The sequence below is a fragment of the Alligator sinensis genome, unplaced genomic scaffold, assembly GCF_000455745.1.
Source record: "Alligator sinensis unplaced genomic scaffold, ASM45574v1 scaffold753_1, whole genome shotgun sequence".
NCBI classification, from domain to species: domain Eukaryota; kingdom Metazoa; phylum Chordata; order Crocodylia; family Alligatoridae; genus Alligator; species Alligator sinensis.
In genome coordinates this window covers 515,015-528,070 of record NW_005842625.1, presented here as the reverse complement: position 1 = coordinate 528,070, position 13,056 = coordinate 515,015, and the positions used below count along the sequence as shown (strand labels likewise).

At 41.7% G+C, this 13,056-nt stretch overlaps 1 protein-coding gene across 6 annotated transcripts in view; it reads right to left on the bottom strand.

Annotated features, from left to right (window-relative positions):
* Positions 1–13,056, bottom strand: part of WDR26 (WD repeat domain 26) — a 42,318-nt gene that overhangs the window by 10,733 nt on the left and 18,529 nt on the right. For 5 of the 6 annotated variants that reach the window (XR_003096164.1, XR_003096163.1, XM_006033364.3 and 2 more), the window contains 6 exons: positions 12,591–12,729; positions 10,577–10,717; positions 3,684–3,803; positions 2,315–2,460; positions 1,042–1,120; positions 325–454 (listed from right to left, as the gene is read on the bottom strand). Coding sequence is in view for 4 of the 6 variants with exons in the window: in XM_006033364.3 (XP_006033426.1) it covers positions 325–454; positions 1,042–1,120; positions 2,315–2,460; positions 3,684–3,803; positions 10,577–10,717; positions 12,591–12,729 (755 nt within the window). In the remaining 2 variants the exon portion in view is untranslated. The remainder of the gene's footprint in view (positions 1–324; positions 455–1,041; positions 1,121–2,314; positions 2,461–3,683; positions 3,804–10,576; positions 10,718–12,590; positions 12,730–13,056) is intronic. The other variant, XM_025215141.1, reaches the window with a different exon arrangement.

Genomic DNA, 13,056 nt, shown 5'->3' with positions numbered 1-13,056 from the left:
CGCCCCCCCCAAGCCCAACCATACCACCCCCCAACCATCCAATTTCACAAGATTCTTGGTAGTATTAATCCCTTAAAAAGGGTGACACACAAGACGCCCATTAGATCACACAGGCCATTCTATTAATGTAGCATTGTTCCTTACAATGCGTATATAAATAAATACCAAAAGCATCAAGAAATACTTGTTAACAAGTTATTTCCTTCTAGGAGGTGGCAGTTGCTAGGAAAAGCATTAAAATGCTTACAGAAATATGCATACATCCCCTTTTAAGCAGGAAGTGTGCATTCTATTAAAATAGACTGCAGTTAAAATTGGTATTACCTTCACTGCCACTAGCGATGAAGTCTTCATTATGGCCTCCAAAACAAGAGTGAATTGTGTAAAAACCTTGTGTAACTCCTTGATACTTTCTCACTAAAACTCTGTCTTGCAAGTCCCATAAGTGAACTCCCTGTGGGCAGACAAAAGAACACATTGGAGATTTTATCAAAAAAGATGTCCATGACCTTGCTCTGAAGTATTCTAACCTCACAGTGTTTCAGTCATCTCAGGCAATGAAACTAGACCCAAAACAGTTCAGCTGAATAGCTATGTGCTAAAATAATACCTTAGTTTTTATTCTGTGGTGCCTTTCTTTCTAGAACCCTCAATTTATACTGTCGTTTCCAAAAATACTGAAATTTTGAAAAAAGTAAAAAAGCTGATGTGGAATACCAATGGTTCACAAATCATGTTGAGATACTGATGCACTGCTGGGAAGCCAAATACAGAAAACAGTTTATTATTTACCAATATATGTTTTGTAACTTACACAGTCAAAGGTATTTCTAAAATCACACTGGGTTTAAAGATTTCTTAAAAGGGGTATGGAGGAAAAAGAACCACCTTCCTTTTGGAAAACCGCAAAATTATGCACACCACAGAGCAAGTGTAAAATACTACTTTGTCCACTATTAGGAATGCTCAAGTTTCGCTCAAATATTTTCTAAACATGAAGTGTGATAAAAATAATGTTAGTTTGCATTTCCATTAACTCACCTGAGTTGCTACATTTAACAAAGCTAGACGGCCATTTTTTGAAATAGTAAATGACATAATAGGATGATCTTCTTGTACTCTGAAATTATATAACAAAACATCGTAAGCTTGTTAAAAAAAGATCTGCACTACCACACTTTGGACATTTCATCAGAAAGAATGGAAAACTGCAAAGCAGGGTTGCCAACTATCCATCAACACAAGGTTAAAAACTGTTTAAAAAATAAGCCATCCATAAAAAAAACCTTAAGCAACTGGGAGCTTGACTGAAGCTCTCTAGTTAGAAAGAAGCTGGAGCAAGTTTTGACACAGACAGCAGAGCAGCACCACCTGGTGCCTGAGCAGAAGCACAACATGGAGAAGGGAGCTCTGTCATAGTTTTGCAGCTCATGGGAGTCTCCATATCTCCCTCTCCCCCAATCCCAGCCAGGTGCTGCTGTATCCCATCACCTGCCTGTAACACTGCTAGGTCACAGGTAGGTAGACAGTTGTCCTTTGAATATCCATGCTGGGATGGTGGGGACTAGGAACCCCTGGTGTGGGGGCAAAACAGTATAAGACCATTGCTACAGTCAAGCAGGGTTGCCATTCCAAGCATTTTTTTTCTTTTACTGAAAAAAAATCTGTAAACATTTTACTGACAGCCAAACACTTATTATGGCTGGTGTTAAACTCCTAGGTCTGAACTTGGCCCTTGCCTGGAGCCTGCCAGAAGGGTTACATTTATATTTTGTAACTAGTGTCATTATTGACATATTTACAAGTTTGCAGATCATTAGTAAATAAAAGAAGTCTGTCTTGGGTTGGCAACCCTGCTACAATGACAAGTGCTTTCTACTGCATTACTTCCAATTACCATTTCACAAATAAAAGCCTATTATAGTTTTTGTACATGAAAGTGGATGGGCAAAAGAATCTATATTAAGTCCTCTGGTTCTATTTTAGTACTTGCAGAGGCTACAGGAAGTTGCATGTTGTAGGTCAAGAGTCTGTAATCAACAGTCAGATCCAGCCCACAAAGGAAATTTTATCTGGCCTGCTAACCATGCCATTAGTACATCCTGCCATTAGTAAATGTGTGAAAACATGCCACCTATTGACAGATTATCTAACTGCCCCCTGTGGCCTGCCTTAGGATCAAGTTGTATTAATTCAACCTGCTGTTAGTAAAAGGTTGCCGACTCATGCCAGAACAACCATTTACATATTATATCAACTGTTTGCTCAGTAGAGGGTTACACTATAACATCTGAGTTTGTCCTAGAATACTTACATGTTCCTGTCTGTAAGGTCCTCAAAATTATAACCTCGAATCCGCTGGTGTGTGTCTGATGCCAGAACAGTCTTCCCATCGCTCAAGCACCAGAGGCATTGCACTCTAACCCCTTCCCAAGAGTCAAGGAGATTACCATCTAAATCCTAATTATGAAAAAAATCATTGAGTCCTTAAAGTTACACTTCCAAAGAGTTGCACTGACAGCTTTTATTAACAATCATATAAAGAAAAAAAAATCCCAAACCCCCCCCCAAAAAACCACTTTTCCTGCATCACACAATACCTTGTGATCATGTAAATGAGTATTATTTTGTTTTTGATTAGAGCCAATAGATATTAGAGGGGCCTGAGAATCCTCTGTCCCGTTTCCTTTTAAAAGAAGTCTGATCCAACCACAATCCATGCTCTGGCTCATGCTCACCAGTAACTGTGAGAGCTCACTTCCCCAGAGAGGGATTGCTCCACTTCTCCCCACCAAACACCCCCCCACCCCCCCTCAAAATCAGTATTGCCAACCCAGTGACACAACCAATGAAAAGCCAGACCTAAAAGAAAGCTCTAGACTTCCATTTAACATGAACAATTATCCATAAAACTAACCTTCTTCCCCACCCCTCCCAAGAATATTTTACATTTTAGCATGAAAAGCTACGAAGATTAATTCTACAGAAAGCCAACTTCTGCTGCTTAAATAGATTACGTAGTCAGTAATCTCTCAGCTACAGTAAAACCTGGTTACTTTGTGGGGTTATGATTTCTAACCCCCTGTGAAAAAAAAAAAAAGGAGTTTATGAATTAACTTGGGTACACTGAACAAAGAGCAAACAGCTGTGCTGGACCACTGAGGCACTCTAGCTGACTGCTGCAGCTTTTGTTATTTCAAAAGGGAGCCACTTCTCTAATTAGTTAGATGAGATGACCAATAAGCTACAGCTGATCAGAGAAGCTGCATCCTTTGAAATGAGACAACAGCAAACAGCTAAATCTTTAATTTGACAACCTGCTGTGAACTAAGCAGGTCGCTAAACACATGAACAAAAAAAATACAGGTTCTACTTTATAAGTGAAAGACTATATAAAATGTTTTTTAGTATGATCCAGAATATTGTTCTCTCAGAGTAATCTCTCTGGGTTCATCAACAAAAATTTAAAAAGCTCTTAGTGTTAGCATGACATGTTATGCCATCTTCAAATTAGGAAGACCAAAAAAAAGATTCCACAGGTAACTTAATTCATCCTTCAGTATATGTATTTTTATACTACAAAGAAATAGACCTATTAACCTTGTTGTACTAGTTTTAGGCATATTTCACTATTTAAGATGCAACTACACAAGTCTTCTGAAGGGGACACAGATGGAACTTACACACTGGTAGAACTGCCCACGCTGTCCTCCTGTTACAAAGCGTTTCCCATCTGGATTCCAGGCCACACTTGTTAAACTGTCTTCATGGGACTGGCTCATCTTAGTCCTCAGCTCCCCGGTCTGGAGAATAAGCAAAGAAAAATTAAACCCCTGAACACAAGCATTCCCTCTCTCCCTAAAGATGCAAACATAAAATTAACAGATGTGCATGAAACATTAACCTAACATTCCTACAAGTATGAACATTTCCCTGCATCAATTTAATAAAAAGGTGAGAAAGGATTATAATATGAATGTCTAGTAGGAAGCAGTGAGACCATGGGGCTGGAACCACTCTGCTTTTCCTTCAAAATGAAAAAAACCTGTAAGCCATGTTCTCACTCTAGCAGTTGCAGTGAGTTCATCCTCAGGAGCACTCGGCCTTCATTCAGGGCTACTGCCAGGACACCAAGTGGTGTATTTAATAGATTGGAAGGGGATCTCTTACAAGTGGGGATGAAAAAAAAATATACAAATAAGTGGAGGAAAAGAAAGGGAGTGAAAGAAAAAGGGGAGACCTTTTTTGTTTTTACAGATCTTTAAGAATCTAACTGAAAACTGACTACCAATCTTACAAGAATTTATAATTTCCCATCCTGCTGAGTATAGCAGCTTAATGCATTCTTAGATTGTGAAGCAGTAAGTAAAGCAAGGCCAGGTAGGCATGTCAAACGTATCTGAATTCAATTTAGTAGTGTTTAAGTGATGCTGTAGTTGTAATGGTCCAGGAAATATGCAACAGGTGGTATTTCACTGAACCAGCTGCATGACTGGGGTAAGACCATTTTCTATAGCCAAGCTCTATTTTACAATCATATCTGCTCTAAACCCATCAACTAGGATACACACCTTAAGGATCTGGAACAGAGATTCCCTACAATTACAATACAACCACAAAACTGTAGCTGCTTAAATCAACAAAATCAGACTTGCATCCTGCTGACACCAACCCCAAGACAATAATAAAGGAGTCCCTCTGGCTCTCACCTATAGCTTGAATGCTTTAGATACATCATTAATGACCTCCAACCGCCTCCTAGAAAAGGATGACCAGCTTAAAGTAGTCATAGGAGACAAACCAGTCCTGGCTTATAGACAGTGCTCCCTCTCCCCAACCTCAGCCAGCATACTTAACTCCCAATCTCACTGAGGCCCCAGGCTTTGCAATACACCCAAATGCCTTCTGTGCCCCAACATCAATACAGACCACATCATCACTGGACCAAATAACACAGATAATGGCATCTGAGATTTGTTCACTTGTAACCTCAATGTCATATACACCATTCACCTGCTTAGTGACCCTCTGCTGTCTGTACTGGACAGAATGGCCAATCCCTATGAGACAGAATGAATAAATACCACTCAACCGCAGAAGTGATGCAAGTCTGTGGCAGGACACTTTAATCTCCCTGGACAATACATCGTTAGCTGTTCTCAGACAGCAAGTTTTAAAAACCCAATCTGAACTGGAAACTGTTTAACAGGAAATCATCCAAGGACTGGATTATGTTAAGTATGGTTTAAAACAGGGACTATGGATTCTTATTTCATTACCTGGTTTAGTTTGGTCAACTCCTCTTTTCCTATGGGTTTAAATGTTTGTTCGCTTGTCTCTTGCAACACTGCCTCCTTCCCCCTTCTCTCTCCTCCACCCCCAGTTTTTTGTATTCTTTTATAGCATGATGAAGTGAGCTTCAGCCCCATGAATGCTTATGCTATATACATCTACTCTGGCTGCTCTACAAGATGCAAATCTATTCTGCTTTCTACAGGACAGCCTCAAACAGATTTTGGGACGTCACGGTATCCTTCCTCAGGTCTCTGGGATAGAACGAGGCACAGCAGAGGTAAACAGTAGACAGAACAAGGTCTTGTTTAAAACTCATGTAAATAGAAATCAGGTAGTCAGACAACAGATGCAGCTAAAATCTGATACATGGAAAAGCAAGATCATTCAGAAGGTTCCTTATCATCTGGCAAATGAAGAGATTAGTATCAAGTAAACTATAATGGGCCAGGAAGTCATTGTCCATGTTAAATCCCTAGCTCTTAGTGTCTACTTGGCTAATGAACTGTAGCTTGTTCCCAAGCTCCTTTTAAATGTTTTTGTAAGTTTCCCTTGAGCACAAGAACTGTGAGGTCAGACAGGAAATGATTTGTGACATGTTCTCCTAGCTGTGTTTTAGTGCCTCTGTCATTTTTTGTCAGCATTCATTCTGCTGTGTAGTTTTTGCCTGATTTCACCCACAATTTCCACAAGGGACATTTGGTGCAAAAGAAGAGTAATACCCGAAAACTTGTCTAAGCGCTATTCCAACCACACAGCTGGTCCAATAAAAGATAAATCACCCACAAAAATCCTTGTTTCTTGAGATTCAATTAGTCATTGCCCAAGACAAATCCACCAGGTTACAGATATGGAACCTTGTATTCCCTTCAGTCCTCAGTGGATCTTACAGCAGCATCAGCTAAGGGACTTGCAAAGAATAAGGCTAGAATACAACAAGGTTTAACCCCCTGAATATTTACTCTATTCCAAGATGAGGGCCCCCCCCCATTGAACACAGGGAAAAAGCCTAGTTTTAGGTTTGACTACAGGCCCATGACAGGTGGCTACTGTACCTCTGGCACCAGGCTAGAGCCACAGATGCTTCTGTTGCTTGTCAAGGGATGGGGCAAGGGAAAGGGAAGGGCACAGGATGATCTGAATGAGTCACCCTGGCTTGGCCAGGTGGCAGAGATAGCAGTCACTCTAGCCCACAGCAGTGGAAAAAGAGCATGGCAAAACCATGCAGCAGCAAGGGAGATAAGAGCCAGACATGGAGCTGCAGTAACTGGGCCAGAGCCAGAGATGCCACACAAGGCAAGTGGCACTGGTGGGGTGGGTGAAGGGCAGGGGGACAGGTGGTAGGCAAGGAGTGAGGCTCTGGCCACCTGCCTCCTTGCTGCTGCTTTCCCCATCACAGCAGTGGGAGGGATGAATTTTAAAACGACCCTGGAAAAATTAGATTCTACACGTTCTAATTTTATAAAATTTTTTGCCATGTATAGAATCTAAATTATTCAGGAGTTATTTTAAGTTAAAAAGTAGTCTTGGATTCAGGCAAAGACAGTAATTAATACAAGAATTCTACAGATATAAAAAGCAATGACAATCTGCTCTATTTTAGGCCACTTCTGTCATTTGTTTCTCTCTCTCTTTCAGAGACCATTCAGTTTTGTTCTCCCCTCCACTACTATAACTCTATCTGAAGGCCTTTACTCTCATCCCCTTATCCTAGTTTCCAAAATATCAAGAGTAGAATACATAAATACTGACACTGCAGTACATTCACTGGTCTTAAGAACTGGTACTCCAGTAGGATTTAAACAAGAACATATCAAAAACAATGACATGGAAGGCTATTTGTAGACTCCATGCAGGCCATTTAGATATAAAAGGCTAGGTCTACAGTCACATTGGTTAGAAACATATGATTTAGTCCATACCCAATGCCTGACACTTCCAAACCTACCATATTTACTTGCATATCACACACCTTTGCTCCCCACTCACCTCTTCCCCCTCACCACCACCACCCCACCACCCCAAAAAAAAAGAAAGAAAGAAAGAAACCAGCCTTCTAGAATTGGGATCTTAAGCAAGGAAGCTCAATTTTCTTTACTGGAATAGAAGCATGGAGATGTTTTTCCCTAATAGCTGCCCAAATGGCTCCTGCTTCTTTCTGGTCCAACAAGCACAAGGGGTGCAGTCCAGCATTAACCCTCTCTCAGCTAAGGAATTTGCAGTAGCTACTGGTTGAGCACTACAGCTTGTTTGAAGCAACAAACGTGCTGGCTCAGGTCAAGTGAGCTGTTACATGCTGTCCGCAACATCTTGATGAGGCTTCTTGTGTGGAAACATTTATTTATAGAAATTTATATAAAGAACTATTTACTCCAAAGTAGTAACAGTCTTGCTACTGCTCTTACAAGGTTCCGAGGCAGGGGTAGGTAATTATTTGGGCCCGAGGGCCACATAGGGAGTTTTGGTGAGCTGTCATGGGCCAAGTCAGCCCCTGCTCCCAACCGCAACAGCTCAGCAAAACTCCCTAAATTGAGGTCCACACCTCTCTCCTCTCCTCCCCCCCACAGTGCTGCAGCAAGCTCCAATCTCCACCCCACCCCAGAACATGCTGGCTGCATCTGCAGCTTACACCAGCACCTGGCTGGCATGCAGGAAGCAGTCCTGGGCAGGTACTTGTCTCAGCTGTGGATGCAACAGGCAGATTCCAGGTGGGGATCAGGGCATCAACCCAGGTGCACAGCTGATGTCGCCGCTTCAGCACTGGGCAGAAATACCTCTGTCTGTCCAGCACCATACAGTGGCTGGAGCCACCAGCTGCCTGCGGGCTGGATCTCAACAGTTTGTGGCCACCCACCCGTGGACCAGATGCAATCAGTTGGCAGGTGGCCCGTGGGCTGTATTCTTGCCCGCCTCAGTTCTGGGGCCTAGCTTTGTTGCTGTCCTGGCACACCAGAAAGGTCTGGGTGTGGCTGCAAGAACATCTTCCAGCATGCTATGCTTCCTGGATACTTTAATCACCAGGGATCTGGGTTTTCTGTTCCCTATGGAAAGACGGAGACAACAACGGATTTCCCACTTTTAAATCAGAACACCCCCCCCACAATTTTACCTTTTAGCAGAGAAACAGTGGATTTCCCTCTTTTGCAGAGAGCTCTGCAGGCTGGCTGAGTTCCAGCCTGCAAGAGCTAATTGCAAAAAGGGTGGGAAACCCTGCCCAGATGGGGAGGGAGAAGGGGAAAAGGCAGGGCCTGAGGCTCTTGCCTCAGGCTCCCAGAAGAAAAGCGAGCCTGATCCAAAGTGAGTAAGTGGGGCACTGGCAGGGCTGGGGGAAGCCGCTTTGAGGGGTGCAGCCCTGAGCTGTTGCCTTCACTGCAGCCCTGCGTGCAGGAAGCACAATTGCCAGGGCAGTGCAGACAAGTAGTAGTGGGGAGATCCCCATGTAGCTCCACTACTGCTTGCTGTGCTGTCGTGCCCACCAGGCTGGGGAGGCCCCAGGGGAGAGAAGCAGGGCAGCAGGGAGCACAGAGAAGCTGCTCACTGCTGTTTTCTACTACCCTGCTTTTCTCCCTTGGGGCCCCCACAGCCTGGTGGGTGCGACCTGGCGTGGCAGGCAGCAGTGGAGCCACACGTGGATCTCCCCACCACTGCTCACCCTGTGCTGCCCTGGCGATGCGCCTCCTGGGCATGGAGCTGCAATGAGGGCAGCAGCGTGAGGCTGCGCCCCTCAAAGCAGTGGCATGCGCAGGAGGTGTGCAATATGATATCAATTCGAATGTTTTGTATTACGTTATTTGAAATGTTGTATTACCCTTTTGCGAGGCCTCTGTTTGGGGTCGTTTTGAGTCTTTTGTTATAGTCTGGTTATTTTAATAAAACGTTTAAAAAAAAAAAGAGTCACCAGGGCAGCAGGTGGGGAGTAGTGGCGAGGGGATCCCCACATGGCTACTCTACTCCCTGCCGTGCTGGGTCATGCCTGCAGAGGCCCTGGGAGAGTGAAACAGGGCATGAGCCTGAGCCCACAGCCAGCGCCTGTCCCTGGTACAAATCTGGGAGTGTGCGCAGTGGCCAGAAGCTGCCCCCACCCCCCCCCAAGCCCACAGCAAGGGGGTGGGGTTGCGGTGCACGTGCACAGGTGCAGCCTGTGATGGCCCTTTTATTTTTATGACATATTTGGGGGGGGTTTTAGCAGACCATGAGAGATTTTTTAAATCAGGGAAAACCAGGATCCCTGTTTATCACTCAGGCAAGTCGCCCATGACCATGGAAGAATCTTTCCCCCCTTACTTTCCAAAAACAAGGCATGCATCTTACTTGTCTTGCATGATTTACACCACTAACACTTCAAATCAGTCTTTGAAATGTCTCAGATAGTTATCAAAAGCATCTCCCTCTTTGACCACACAAAAGATATTCAGCACGGGTCAGAGACCGCAACAATAGTCTCCCATACCTCAAAACAAAACCAGGCAGAGTAAACAAGAGTACTGTTTTTGGGGGTTTTTTTTTTGCTTTTACTACATAAACCCCATAATCTCACTGGAACATTACAAGTAATTCTGATTAACAGGGCAGTAAAAGTAGTAAACCTTTTATTCCCTGCCTGCCAGGACTGATATCACTCCTGCAAACTGACAAAGTATTTTTGCTGCAACTACATCTTTGTTAAATAGTCCAGTTCCTCAAGAACTACATATTGCAGAATCCATATGCACACTCCAACATGAATACTAAGAGTAGTAAAGAGAATGAATGTAATTTTTCAAGGGGAGGTGGGGAAGAAGGGAGAAAAACCAAAACAGATAAACAAAAGAAACCACATCACACTCCAATAAGGAGGCGATACAAATATACAGAGCTAGAGGAATTTATTCCCCAGTAGTTTTCAAACCAGATGCTGTTGAAATGTATGATACCATAACTTCTCTTGGACACAGATCGCCATTTGCAGCAGTAAGCTTGGTAAAAAGAGCAAAGTAAAAAGGAACATGATTTGTGTACAAGCTAAGATTTTCCACATTTGTTTAGTTCCTTTCATACTTAGCATAAGCACCTTACAAAAAAAAATAAATAAAAAAAAATTAAAAAAAAATCTATATTTGGTTAATATCACTCATTTATCCGTCCATTTTCAGGCTATTTACTAAAATTTATTTAGTAAAATAAATCCAGTTGTTTCATATTCACATATAAAGAACAAATCTGCTCATTGTCTCAGAATTATTATGCATAACAAAAAGATTGCTTAAAATATGAAGTCTTTTATTGGTTATTCATCATTACTTACTTGTACATTCCAGAGCCAAAGCTCAGAGCAGTCGTCTGGGCCACAGGCAACAAGGTAGTTGTCATCTGGACTCCAAGCAATGTAAGAAACACCATACGCATGGCCTTCTAATGTCTTAAGTAGTTTTAGCTGGTGTGTATCCTGAAACAGCATATCAACTAAAACACTTACAATCAACATTTACCACAATGATTTGAACAAATGTTAAAAACAACTCAGGGTAAATCCTGCTGGCTTTATACAGAAAAGACATATTTGGTCCAGGCTTCAAGGTCTGACCCTTTAAGAGGGCAAACCACATTTTTAAAAGAAAAATAAGCTTAACAGTTCTGATTTTTAAATCAGCACTTATTATACTGCTAAATCCATCCTTAAGGCAGGGGGGTAGGGGGAATCTCACATGAAGAAAAGGATCAGCAAAATCTTCTTCAAGAACTTTTAAGTCCTCGAGTAAAACACTTACACTAAGTTCAACACTGCAGGACTTATCTTCACAATTTTTTGTGAAAAATAAAATAAAATCTTAATTACATGCTGAAGCACACAGTAAAACTCGTTTGAAGAAAAGGACCAGTAAATCTCCCTGAAGAATACCGTTTTATTTTTCCATTGCTTTGCATGTGAAACTCAACCGTTAAGAATTCAACACAATGAAAGGGCAGATTGCTGCCCATAAAGCAGACTATAGTTTATACAATAAATTTCTGCAATTTTTTGCAGAGTGACATTAGAACCAGTCTTTAAAGTCTAATCAAGCAAGCAAGCAAGCAAGCAAGCATTGCTCTACACGTTGCAACACGGAGCAAGTTGCCTTGCTGAGGGCCCCAACGTGAATACAAGACCAAGACTAGAATTTTAGGTTTCCTGGCTTTTACTCCCACAATACCCATGTCAACTGCAATTCAACTGAGTTCTGAAGGACACAGTCAAATTACTACTACAAAAAAAAAAATCATGTTTTTCTTCAGTTTTTTTTTTTAGTTACTTGAAATACAGTAGAAAGGAAAAAAAAGATACAGTAGAGGCCTGGTTGACACTATGAAGAAAACGAAGTCTCATGTGGAACAAACCAAAGATGCAAGGCAGCAAATCTTATGAGAAGGAGCAAGGAACACTCTTGAAGATGGATACAAGAGGATAAAAAGATGTAGAAGTTAAAAGAAAGCTCTTCAAAAGGAATGAAGACCAGATGCAGTCTGGGCAGACTCTAGAAGCAAGATAGGTAAGAGGAACGGAGGAGCATGCACTGTCCTCTTTGTCCTTGCTTCCAACATGTGCTGTATGGATACCAGCTACTAGAACAAAGCCTCCAAGCTCAAGTACAAAGAGGCACATGTACACCAACAGTGACAATGTATATGTGAATAACACTTGATGGAGAATTAAGTCTTTAAAATATTTCTCATCTGTTTCTAACACTAGTTTGTCTACACCATTAGATATGGATGGACATTTGATCCAAATAATTCAGTAATCTCTCTGTATTATTGATCATACTGATCTCAAGCCTTCTAAATCTGTCTCAAGTAGAACAAGTCACATTAAGGATGAATTATACAGTAATTGCAACTATATTAACAACTGGTCCAGCAGAGTGCTACTGGAACTTTATTCTCCAAGGTTTTATTACCTTATTTCCGTATTTCAGATGAAACCTCTGTCAAAAAGCGTCAGTTTATTGAAACAACACAAAAACCCCACTTGTATTTGGCAAGATCCCTACAGCTCAAGACAGAATTTCTCCCATCACAAAACAGCTAACAGCCCAGCAATTATAGCACTCACTCAGAAAGCAAGAGGCTATGTTTAAGACCCTGCTATGTCTACTGCATAAGAAGAACTTGAATTTCATTTTCCACATGAGTACCATGAACTGCTGCGTTATTAAACTGCTTTCTCTGGTCCAATTTAATAAGTTTCAACAAAGCAAGCCAGCTGTACCAGGGGATGGAGTGATTCTTGCCCAGCACACACACACGCCAACATACATTTAACATAAAACATGCACACTTACTGGATCAACCTGCCATATAATAACAGTGGTGTCCTTTGATCCTGTTGCTAGTTTAGTGCCATCATTGGAGAATTTACAGAACCATACTTCATTACAATGCTCTGTAAGTATCTGCTGTGTGTAACATGGAAACTGTTTCCTGAAAAACAGAAGAAGAAAACAGTTTAACACAACCCAAGAAGTAATTTGAAATATTAATACACTTTATATATGGTAAATATTTTTTCAAGCAACACTCTCAAACCATTATAATTGAGACTGCTTACCAAACACCCAGTAAACCCATACAGTTTGTGGTGATATTGTTATTATATACTCAATAAGGACACAAGACTGTTTGGGTTTACTTTTGTATGCATTTTTTTTTTTTTAAACAGAAAACATCTATAGAAGCAAGTTACTCATACTCCCTTCTTATCCCTTCCCCTTTTTGGGTCAATTTTGTTGGCTAAAATTGTCATCTCAG